At 42.9% G+C, this 12077-nt stretch overlaps 1 protein-coding gene across 2 annotated transcripts in view; it reads left to right on the forward strand.

Annotated features, from left to right (window-relative positions):
* The first annotated feature begins 807 nt into the window (after positions 1-807).
* Positions 808-12077, forward strand: part of BMF (Bcl2 modifying factor) — a 38177-nt gene continuing 26907 nt past the window's right edge. Inside the window, exons 1-4 of one of the 2 annotated variants that reach the window (XM_048485058.1) lie at positions 2697-2800; positions 4294-4460; positions 8436-8756; positions 10633-10796. In XM_048485058.1, the coding sequence (XP_048341015.1) occupies positions 8441-8756; positions 10633-10796 (480 nt within the window). In that variant the 5' untranslated portion in view covers positions 2697-2800; positions 4294-4460; positions 8436-8440. Of the gene's footprint in view, positions 1195-2696; positions 2801-4293; positions 4461-8435; positions 8757-10632; positions 10797-12077 lie in introns of those variants that run through there. The other variant, XM_048485057.1, reaches the window with a different exon arrangement.

Raw genomic sequence — 12077 nt, forward strand, 5'->3', positions numbered from 1 at the left:
GAAATTTAGGATGCAATCCTATATCTACTTACTTGGGAGTAACTCTAATTGAATTCAGCGGGATTTGGTTCTGAAAAAGAAGTATAACTACAGCACTGTCATTGTATATGGAACTTTAGAGAGTTTCATAAGCAAAGATGAATTGCTGACCAAAAGAAGTTTCCAATTAACATTGATGGAGGAGCAGGCAAGGATGTTGATGTAGGATGCTAGGCAAGAGTTGTCAGGAATGACTGCTGTTATAGCTGTGCCAGGTCTTTCAGTGGTGCTAGAAAGTCTTTGTGGATATGTAACTGACTCAAAAAAAAAAAAACCAACAGGAAGTGAAAATAGGAATAAATTGGTAGTTTTACAATGAAGGGAAATCAGCAGCAGAATCCCCACAGGACCTCTTCTGAGAATTGTGCCCTTTAGCCTGTTTTAAAATATGCTTACTTAGAGATAGGTCTATGAAGATTATTAGCCCTGACATCTAAATGGAACCTCCTTGCTGCTGGTTCAGAATGCCAAGCATTTAACCAGGAGATAGAAATGGAACCTCCCTATTCACCGGAAGTATACCTGTGAGTACCAAAAATTCTGGTACTGATCCATTCATTAAAACGTGCATGGGGAAAGATGGTAAGCACAGCCATACAGAAAGCAAGTTACCTGCCAGCTAGCTGCTTTCTGAGAGCAGCAAGGAAAGAGAGAAACCGCTTCTGACTCTCTAGTCCCGCAGTTGCAGTCAGTCACGTGCATTTCAAACCGGGGCCGAAGCGGACAGCCCGCGGCTACCTAGCCATGAATGGAGGGCGCGGGCGCCACGTCGGTGACAGTCCCCAGCTCCGCGGCGGGAGCGTGGAGCGCCTTCGGCTCCTTATTGGCTGGCCGGGGTGGAGTTCGTCGCGAGGAAGGCGTGGCTTCCATCAGCTGTTTCGGGTAATGCCAGGAAGCAAGTGTATTTTGGAAACAATGCCGTGCGGTGCTGGCGGCGGCGCCTGAGGTTGCAGCCCGGGGACTTTCCGGCTCCCGCTCTTTCCGCTGGCCACTCTCCCCCCCTGCGCGGGTGCAGATGACTGTTCTGCTTTCGAGAGGTTGCTGATCTTCCGCCTCGCATGTCCCGGGGCCCGGCTCCGTCTCTGGGCTACGGCAGACGTCGCGCCAGGGCTGCACAGCACCAGCCACGGTGCAGAGTCGCAGCAGTGACTGGAGGTCAGTGGGGGCTCGGGGAGGGGGAGGGGGAGGGGTCCTGCCCTTCGCGTCTCTGGGCTGTGAGAGGGGATTCAGGTCCGGGGATCGTCGCTTGTGGGACGTCTCTTAACTTGAGCTCCAGCCGGAGCTGATATTAGTTAAGGATGCCGTGTGAACCATCCTGGAGACTGTAAGCTCGGTTGGACAGTACGGTTAAATGCAATGATAGAGAGGATCTTGTGGACGGCTTCTGCATTCTCCCGTACGCCGCCCCCCATCCCGGTGCTGCAGGTCTAGGATCTCCGGGATTAAATTGGAGCCAATGACCTTTGCTCTGGCCCCGTCCCCCAGTTTCTGAGCTACCGTCCATTTGCGCCCTTGGGGCTGCGCCTGGCATTCGAATCTCGAGTTGCAGCTGGGCTAGTCCCTTCGGTCATCTGTTGAGTCTGACCTTTAGTCACATCAGCCTAGCCCCTTGGACATCCACTCTAGCTCCTGGACGTCCACTGAAGAACTTTCTCAGGCATCCAATTCTATTAATCTTTTGAAAAGAAGAAATGGACTTTACAATACAGCTAACACCAAGGTTGCCCTTTTGTGTGGCAGTACTCTTGTACCCAGAGGTGGGATCCAACCAGTTCTCACCACTTCTCTAGAAGTGGTTACTAATTTTTTCTGAGTGCCGAGAAGGGGTTACTAAAGCAACCTCCCTGCCCAATAGGGACTGGAGGTGCGTGTGTGCGCCGCCGCCACTGTTTGAATCCCACCACCATCGGAACCTGTTATTAAAAATTTTGGATCCCACCACTTCTTGTACCCCTGACAGACAAGTCGGTGCTGCTGTTGCTAGGGGTGCGGGGGTGGGATGTCATGTCACTGGTATAAACCCTCTCAGAATAAGTGGGCACTGTACTCTAAAGAAATTGAAGGAAATGATGGTCCCACCCCAGAAATTAGTGTTCTACATACTTTAATAGATGTCCTGTTTCCTTCACTAGTTTTTCAGAATGCCCCAAAGAGTATATTTTAAAGCATCATTCACTACCTACAGAAATAATGGATCTTCTTCACATGCCAAAGGCAGCAATTTTTAACCTGCTGATTTGCCTAACACTACTGTTTTTAAAGAAGTCATTTGGTTTTGAAGGGCTGGCCCGTGCTTTGAATGAGGCATTTAAAAGATTTGTTGTTGGACCTGCAGCTCAGTGACCTGTTGAATTTGTCAGACGATCCAGTTAACTTTGGAGTGCCTGCCTTGTGATTTCTAAAGATTTGTTTTGGCACATCCTGGACTGAAACAATGTGTTTCAGTCTTCCACTGGAGCTTTGTGGCACAAACATGGGGAGGTAGGAAAGAGTTAATGGAATTGTAGAGTCCTCCACTTAATCCTGCTTACTTTGTTTTGGTTAGCTGGCAAGCACGTGTGCTGTACCCCTCCCTCTGTCCTTCCTCATTGATCCATTCCCGGGAGTAGCAAGAGGCTGTAGTGTGTGTCGGATTCTTGTTTTTGTGAGAGAATATAGGAGGTGGATAGAAGAATGTATGCATTGTGTGCCTTTGAACAGGTGTTTCCACACTGAAGGACTGGTCTTGTTTATATTTTCACTTTTGTGATTTTTTTAAAAGGTGGTTTGTTGAATTTATTTCTCTTTTTCAAGAGGATATATTTCATACATTGTTAGAGATATTTCAGGAAGTTTATTGCTGCTTACATGGAGCTATAAGCCATCCTCAGAGCCAAGTGCTGACCAGGCTGAGATTTACTATCCGTGATAAGACCTTGTAGACCCTCTTGGCCCTATATTCTGATAATACTATGTATATAGTGCTGTCATGCATGCATTATAATGTATATTCCAATTGCTACTTGAGTCCTTGTAAGGTAGACTATAGTATTACCCCATAGTGCAGATTTTTGTCTATTAATTTAGATATTTAGATCCTACATTTCTCCTCAATGGGACTCAAAGTGGATTACAACAATGGTTTTCCCACCTTCATTTTATCTCTGCAGCAACAACTCTGTGAGGTAGTTTAAGCCAAAAAAGTGTGTAATTGAGGCTGAAGTCACCCTGTAAGCTTCTATAGCAGAGTGGGAATTTGAGCCCAGGTCTCTCAAAACCCAACATGAGATGGGTTGACTCAGTAAAGGAAGCCAATGCCTTAGGTTTGCAAGATCTGAGCAAAACTGTTCACTGTCTAACCACTACACCACACTGGGGATAGGGGTCAAAAGACTGCAGCTGGCAACAAGCAGGTTGCTTAAGGCCTCATAGTTCATGACATATTAGAGATCTGAACCTGTGGCTTCCTGGATCCTTGTGCTGTGGTGGTAGCAGCTGCCAAAGCAGCATTTAAAACAAATCACAACCCGTCAGAATTCTTGCTGTGCAAAAGCCCTACCTGGCCTCACCCATTTCCTAAAAACACTTGGCAGGTGCCACAAAGGGTCTTATGTATGTTCATATTATATGTTTCAAGCAAATAAGAGCTTGTTTTGAAAAGTATTTCATTCAATCAAAAGAGCAAATATTTCATAGGCATTTTTGCTCTCCCAAAATTTTCTGTTGGTAAGACCAAAAAAGTCTTTGGAGGTGGGATTCCACAACCAAGCCTTTTGAATCCTGGTCTGTGGTAGAGCATATGCTTCGCATATGGGCTCAGTCTCTACACTTGCACTCAGAAAACCCTGCTTGATGGCCATTGTTGATCACAGTGGGCAGTACTGAACTACGTGGTCTGATTGGATATAAGACCATTTTGTGTGTTCATGTGACAAATCATCCTAAAGTCATAAGCCTGAGTACCTGATCATGTTGGACTAGGTCAAGAATCAGCTATGCTCTCTCTTATCCCTCCTCCAGCATTCAAGACATCAGTAGCTCTGTCCCATTCATCTTTCAATTTACTGTACCACCATCTCAGCTGCCGATGAGGGAAGTAGTGATGGAGAGTCAAAGATAAGGGATGCTGAGTCTAGGGCTCCCTTCTCCCACATGCCTTTAACATTGGTACCAGAATCTGTAATCCATTTGTGTATCAAGACGAAAGGGCATCCCCTCTGCCTACATTTTGCCCTGTTGTCTCTGAACCTTTTCCAACCTCTGCCTGTGTTCCAGATTCTTCCATTGTCCCTTTCACTTGTGGGTTGAGTGAAACTATGAACTTACAAATGCATGACTGTGTGTATTCTCAACATGACTGGAAGCAAAGGCCCAGAATGGTCCTCTAGTCTCGAGCCAACAAAACATTTGTTCCATCTCTTTGTATTTCAGGGCAGCAAGTGGTATGTATCAATTAACATCAATTAACATTGAATGAGTTTATGTTTTATGTTTTATTAGTGTTTAAAAAATGGATAGCATTAGTAAGAAGCTGAATTACATAAGCGGTTCAAAAATTACAGTAAGGCAAACCTAGCTGAGCACAGCTCATTTTGTTGCTCCTTATCTTTTGTGTCCTCATGACCGTTTGTGGGTCCTCATCTACAATTTGAGAAGCACTGCTCTAATTTGTTGAATCCAAGCAAGTACAATGTTTGTCATGATTATACTAGGTTTGAGGTTCCTTTTATGGTGGTTGGATGAATGATATTGTGAACCGTTTTCAGTTGGGTTTCAGGCCAGGCTGTGGGATGGAGGTAGCACTGGTAGATTTGATTGACGACTGGTGTGTGAATATAGAAAAGAGCCATGCCTCTGTGTTGCTCATACTGGATTTGTGAGCAGCCTTTGATACAGTGGACGATGCTATCTTACAGAGATGTCTGGCAGTGAAAATCTATACCAAGAGTTGTTCTTTGGGTTGGTTTAATTCATTCCTTAAGGAAAGACACAGAAGACTGCTGAAAACCAGGTATTGTGTGGGATTTGTCCTGGGTTCCACAAGGGAAAGTCGTATTCCCCTATGCTGTTTGGTCTCTATATAAAGTCCTTTGAATAAATCATTTATGACTTTGGAGGTAGTTTTCCTCAATATGCTGATTACACCCAGCTTTATATTTATTTTTCCAAATCTCCTAATGTTGCTGTAGAGATCATGAACAAGTGCCTTTCTGCTATGGTTAAATGGTTAAGGGAGAACAACTTGAAACTAAACCATGACAAGATAGAGGGTATTGCTGGTTGGAAAGGCTTAAGGGACATTATACTGGCCATCATTGGTGTTAATTGCTGACTCAGTCAAGGGCTTTGGGATTGTATTGGATCCAGCACTATTTCTGGAGAAGCAAATTAATTCAGTTGCGAAAAAGGCATTCTGCCAGCTTTACTTAGCCTAGAAGATGGCTTCTGAACTGGCCACATGAATTTATTCCATGGTTACCTCAACGCTAGACCATTGTAATATATTTAACGTGGGTCTTTCCTTGAAATCAACTGGCAACTTTCAGTTGGTACAAAATACAGCAGCCTGATTATAGCAAGTGATGTGCATGCATGTCACAGTCATACCACCAACCAATTACTGGACTTAATTGAAGGTATGGGATGTCACTTACAAAACCCTTTATGGCCTAGGACCCACACGCTTGTGGGGCCACCTCTTCTACTTTGCTTAGGAGCTTCAGTCATCTGAGCAAACCAAAGAGATTGACAGCTGCCTATATACGTGCTTTCTCCATTGTGGCTCTCACTTTGCACAATCTACCCGGAGCCTCAATTAGAAATCCAAGTTATAAATAAATAAGATACACCTTTGATGTACACTCATGTTTCATGGGTACAAATAAGCTTGTAGCAAGCTACAGCTGAAATAATTGTTTGAGTTCACAGAAGGGTATCCTAAAGGTTCAGGTCTTTATTTTAGAGTGCTGGTATCCTTCATCACCCAGATTTAGTTAAGACTCTTGATAGATTACTATTATATTACATAAATCAGAACAAAACAAATGACCCAAAGATTGAATTTCACTTACTTGTTAGGGATCTGGGGATATCAATTTGCATATGCTAGGATTCCCCACTTTCTATTTTTTGCCACTGCACCTAGCATGAGGAAATTATTTTTTAAAAAATGATTAGGAATTTCAGACTTCTCTAGAAATCACTGGAAATTATACAAAGCATTTTACCATAGAGTTTCTAGCAATTCTTAGAGAGGTATGATGTCATTTCTGTGTTTTCCCTGAAACTGACATCGCATTGCTGGCACCCCAAAAGCGCCCCCCTCCAGTCTTCTGCTTGTTTTCCAGGCAATCCTAGCACATCTTGAGATTATGCTGGTAACACAGAGACTAACATGCTAGTGGGCATTTGTATTTTATATTCGTAAACATTTTATGAGCCTTTTAAAAGCAGCTGAAATGTTTCCATTAACCATGTTTATTCACAGTCTCAGCTTTTGATGAGATTCTCCAGTACTTCTTATTTTTGAATTGCAGGCTTTGTGTAGCAACAGGAAAGATGCAGATTCAGGATTTCACAGAGAGAGTCCCATATTTTTTATTTAGGACAATGCTGGGTTGCTTTTGCATCCCTAGTTCAGTCTACTGACATCTTGGTAGATGCTGTGACCTCTTTTTCTTCTTGCCCCCATCCTTTAGCTAAATTGTATAGTTTGAACCTTTTGCAGTACTTCTGTACTTCATGTGTGTTAAAATCATCTTTGGGAGGATGACTTGTTTACTTATGAGTAGCTTTTCTAATAAAAAACAAGCCTCAAAGCAAGTTACAATAAAATGATAAAACAATAAATCAAATTCTAATGAAACATACTATTAAATAACATAGATGTTAAAGACAACAGTTAACAACTAATATAAAACTTTGTAAACCTACTGTTAAAGATTAGAAAAGGCAATCAGATGAAGGTCTCTCCCACAGTAACTGGACGCTGAAAATGGACAAGGAAAGAGGCTTCCTTACAGTGGAAGTTCCATGGGGATTTGGGAAATCATTAACAAGTGATTGTAGGAAGGATTAAAGTCAATCCCTTAAGGAGGTAGTTATAAGACCCATGTTGAAATACCTATTCTTGATCTGGGCTGTTATAGATCTAGTGCATTATCCCCAGCGCTAATTCAAGGAGACCACCACCACACCTGACAGTAAACAGAAACACAGCTGGGTGTCCATCCTGTTTTTGTCTGGTCAGGTAGTGGCCTCATTGAATGAGTACTGGAGATCAGTAATGGAGTAGATGAGGATGTATAAACAGATACTTGATCCAGACAGCTTTTTGGAATGGGGTTTTATAGTGCTTTTACTGTCATGATTTTAATGTTACATGTTTTAATGTAACCCACCCTGTGACTATGGTAAAGGGTGGGTAATAAATGGAAATAGAAATTGAAACAGAAATAGTGAAAGGAGAGAATTGAGACAGTTGTTGATGAGGAAAAAGGTAATGGGCTTTGTGGCATTTTGTTCTGGGAGGAAAAAGCAGTACTTAGGAATGGGGAACCATATTGAACTTCAGCCTCCAGAAATTTCTTCAGTCCCAGAAACGGGCTGCCATGAGAAAGTGAGGGTGTCTTTTGTGACATCTTTGGCCACTGTTCAGTTTAATGAAGGACCACATTTTGAAATTTTCCTCCCTTTGGCACTCAAATTCAGGTTTTGAGTTCTTGAGCAATAGCAATATGTTAGCTGCTAGATCTTAGCACCTCATACAACTTAAAGCTTCTAAACTAGTCCTGGTAAGTGTGGTACAGTTATATTTAGATAATTCTAACCAAATTCTTAAATATTCTGCCTGCTCGTATGTCTATGATTATCCTCCAAGCTTCATAGAGAGCTCAGAATCTTGTTGGATAAAGACAATCTTTGTGAAAGAAGCATGCAAATTTTTGCCATACTAACATGGTGTTCGGATGCCAATAAAAATATTCTTCCACTTTTTCTTAATCTGCTTCTTATGATTCATCAGTTTGAACCTTAGATAGCATTCTGTTTACCAACCTTGTTCAGAGTTCTTTGATAAGGAGAAGTAGAGTTCAACTAATTGACGTTCATAGTTGAAGACTACATTGTGGCTAACTTGGGTTTTTCTGGGGCCTGCTTCACAGTTTGCTTCGTCTAAAAGGAGTGAACAAAACCATGTAGCAGTTATCTCCGATGGATGGCACCCACCATTGGGATTCATGATGCTCATTTGCTTCTCTCCCAAATTAAAGAGCCTATTCCTGCGTTTCATTCTGCTCCCCAGAGCATTTCTTGTTCTCAAAATTCTAACCTTGCTCAACAAAATTACAGTCCTAGTCATATATCACAAGCTGTATATTTTGAGCTTTTATTCAGATATGTCTTTTTCCCAATTGCAGGTGAAATGGACCCACCGGGCTACCTGGAGGATGACTTCTCTAGCCTGGATGGGCTGGATGATGATGTGTTCCACTCTGACGACTGCGGACTTGCCAGTCAGCCCAGTGAGATTACCTTTCCTGGCATTTTCACACAGAGCCAGTCTTACAGCTGTCTGCTAGGGAGGTTCCAACTCTTCCCACTCACACACTGCTGTGGTCCAGGAAGCAGGCATGCCAAGCAGCAGGACAAGGCTACACAAACACTCAGTCCATCCTCTTCCAGACAGGATGTCATGTTACCTTGTGGAGTGACTGAACAGCCACAGAGACTTTTTTATGGTAAGAATGATCTCTTTGCCCTGAAGAAATTGCCCCTTAGTATCTTTGGCATTTTTGAATATCAGCTTACTCTTCAGAAGAGAGATAGTTTTCTTGATGTCTATTTCCCACATATTCTGTGTAGTCCAGGTCATACTGTGGGAGGATATGGACATCTAAATAGTCAGTATTGCATCAGAAAACATGACATTGGATTAAAAATAAAGATTTTCAAAACTCAGAAAACTCATACTTTTCCCTGCCATCTTAAACAAGAAGGCTTCTACCCCTCATGGAACTTGGATTTATTGTTGTTGTTATTATTGTTAATAATAATATCCCACCTAAGCAGGGCTCAGGGTGGTACACATGCAGTACACAAGATTTATGTAGTCACTCATTCAGTGATGGGGGGGAGGGGAAGAGATAAATTTTCTGGCCTATCTAATTAACATGAATGAATTTCATTTTAATTATTTTCTCAAAAAAAACCCCTACTTTGAAATTTTAATCAATAATGCTACCAGAGCAAGGCACAGATTGTGTCTGCTAGTTCCCAGAGGACACAGATATAACATACACACATACAGTAGGGAAACTGTCTGTACACACATGCTCAGAAATGAAAACAGGACTCAATATACTTTTTTTGGCCAGAAATTTATCTCATTCAGTTGCATGAGTGACTCATTTTGATCTATAGAAGTGACTATATATTTTATTGTTGCCCCATCCCATTTACTAGCTTATTTTTAGTTGTTCATTTCTGTAGTCACTCTTTTCCACCTTCCTCAGCTGTCTACATATCAACTGGGGCTGCAACACAGTGCATTCCTGTGCATGCTTACTCAGAAGTAAGTCATAGCGGGTTTAATAGGCCCTGTCCCTAGGTATGTACACACAGGACCGTACTTTTATATAATTAATGGGCTAAAAAATCTTTCAATTATATTATGCTGCAGGTTTTAGAAAGATCAGAACAAGTATTTACAAAACCATTGGTCTTCAAAAGGGAATTCTTTTTTTTTTCACCAGAGGGAAAGCAGCATAATTCTATGACCCATGCAGCATCTGAAAACAAAAAAAGAACTTTTTTTCTTGCAGTGTATTATTCTATACACGTGCAGGTTTGTTAGTCTGTGCAATTAAATGGTCATGTGATCATCAACTAAAATTTATTTAATAATCTGACAATACTGTATGCAATAAAATAATCAGAGCAGTAAACAAATGTCAATTTTCAAAATGAATCCTGATCATGAAATGAATAACTCAAAACCCCAAGGCAATTACTATTGCCTTCAGATAGAAATAATGCAGGCATGATAGTTGATGTCTTATGCTATGGCTATCTTATTACCATGTTTCTTGGAGCTCAGCTAGACATGTCAGCATTCCCATGATTTCAACAAGGCCGTGCTGCCACTTTAAAGCTAGGACTTTCTTCTTTCAAAAATGCCATGGTAGTCCAATCCTGAAAGCTGGGCAAAGACCCAGGCATTGGCTTAAAAACGACGTTAGTGGGGACATGAGCCCCAGCAGCAGTGTGTGTGGGTTTGTGTGTATGTGTGCCGATGCTTGCTGGATGATGAGATTGCAGCCAGGGGCAGAAACAGAGGCCCTGTAATTACGGTTGGGTTTACAGAGTAATAACCAAGTCTCCTGGGGAAAAATAATAATGAGTTTAAAGTGACTGGGAGTCATCTGCTTAATTCATATGAAAATTGTCCTTTTCAGGAGTAAATGTGAATCTGAGTCAACCTGGCTATCTGGAGTGTGATACTTTATGACAAATGCCCTTAATTATCTTTCTTATAGTATAGCAAATATGGCAGACATACTATGCATTTCATGTTGAGATGTTGCAGAACCCTGATCCTTCTCTGATATTTGGCAGGGAATGCTGGATACCGTTTACATGCCAACCCAATTGGTTTCTCAGTGAATCCACACCTCCAGGAAGAACCTCAGGAAAACCCACAAGAACTGCGTACTGAAGTTCAGATTGCTCGGAAGTTACAGTGTATTGCAGACCAGTTCCACAGGCTTCACCTACAGAGGGTAGGCTCCCTTTGGATTAATGGGGGAAGTAATGGGGGATGAGGAGACGAGGGTGGTAAGTCACAGTCTGTTATGCCTTGGGAACACTTGTGTTGCCTGCCAGTTCAACGACTTCTTTACAGTCTATGGTCAGTGTCTGTGTTTTATTGGTAATAATGAACAGTTGGATCAAACTAGGAAGATTTTTTGAGCCATGTTTAGTCTATGCCTTATGTTAATTTTTAGTCTTCTTTAATATATATATATTACTCCTTCCTATGTCAGAGCCACAGAATGGGTAATAGGGGTGGGCACCATTTTTTTTCAAGTTTGGGTTTCATAGATGCTGAAATTTTCAGACATTCAAAATTTTTCTGGTCAATTCAGCCACCACCTCTAAAGTCCACGTGGGTCTCGGTTTCTGCTCTGTACTGCTACCTTTGAGACCTACATGCAGTTGGAGGCAGCAGAGCTGAGCTCTGGGCTTGGCTGGAACTAAGGGCCCCTCCGCACTGTAGGATTCGACCTTAGTTCGACTTAGGTCCGACCCGGGTACTCCATATAGCTGTAGCATTCGACTCATGTCTGTCTCTGCTCCTCCCCCCTCTCACTGTCAAATTTTCGAGCTCAACTGGGAGGTACAACTTTCTGGCGAACTCGGGTTGCACTCAAGCCGAAGCTGGCGGAGTGCGGAATCTCCCTCGCCTCGACTCTGCCAGCCAGCCAATCACAGTGCAGTATTTCGGCCATGGCAGAACGGGAGACTCCTGGCGGCAGCGAGAAGTGCGCCTTTAAAAAAATCCTCCTACGTAGCTCCTACATTGGTAAATGAAAAAAAAAGGGATGCGCACTCACGTTTCCCGCCATAGAACAGCAGCCAATCGGGAATGAGGAGCAGAAGACGTGAGGAGGTAATCCCACCCTCTGAACTCGGATTCGGAGACTTGAGCCAGCTGCTGTGCAGAGTAACAGAGGAGTCGAGCTCAGGTAACAATTTCCGAAGACATGAGTCGAACCCTAGCTGTCTCTGCTGTGCGGAGGGGCCCTAACAGTATTCAGCTCTGCAGCGCATGCCACCTCTGAGTCCATGTGGACTTTTGAAGCAGTGGCATAGAGCTGAATGCTGGGTTTGGCCAAGCCCAGTCCAGCATTCGTCTCTATGCTGCCTGCTGCTTCGGAGATCCAGCCAGCTAGCAGGTCAGTGGAGGGAGAAGGAAGAAGCAGAGGGGATCCCCCCCCCCAGTTTTTTTTAAATGGTGGCAGGGCAGAAGCAGAATAATATTTGGCATTATTTGGGATCTG

The sequence above is a fragment of the Sphaerodactylus townsendi genome, linkage group LG02 (assembly GCF_021028975.2).
Source record: "Sphaerodactylus townsendi isolate TG3544 linkage group LG02, MPM_Stown_v2.3, whole genome shotgun sequence".
Taxonomy (NCBI): Eukaryota; Metazoa; Chordata; class Lepidosauria; order Squamata; family Sphaerodactylidae; genus Sphaerodactylus; species Sphaerodactylus townsendi.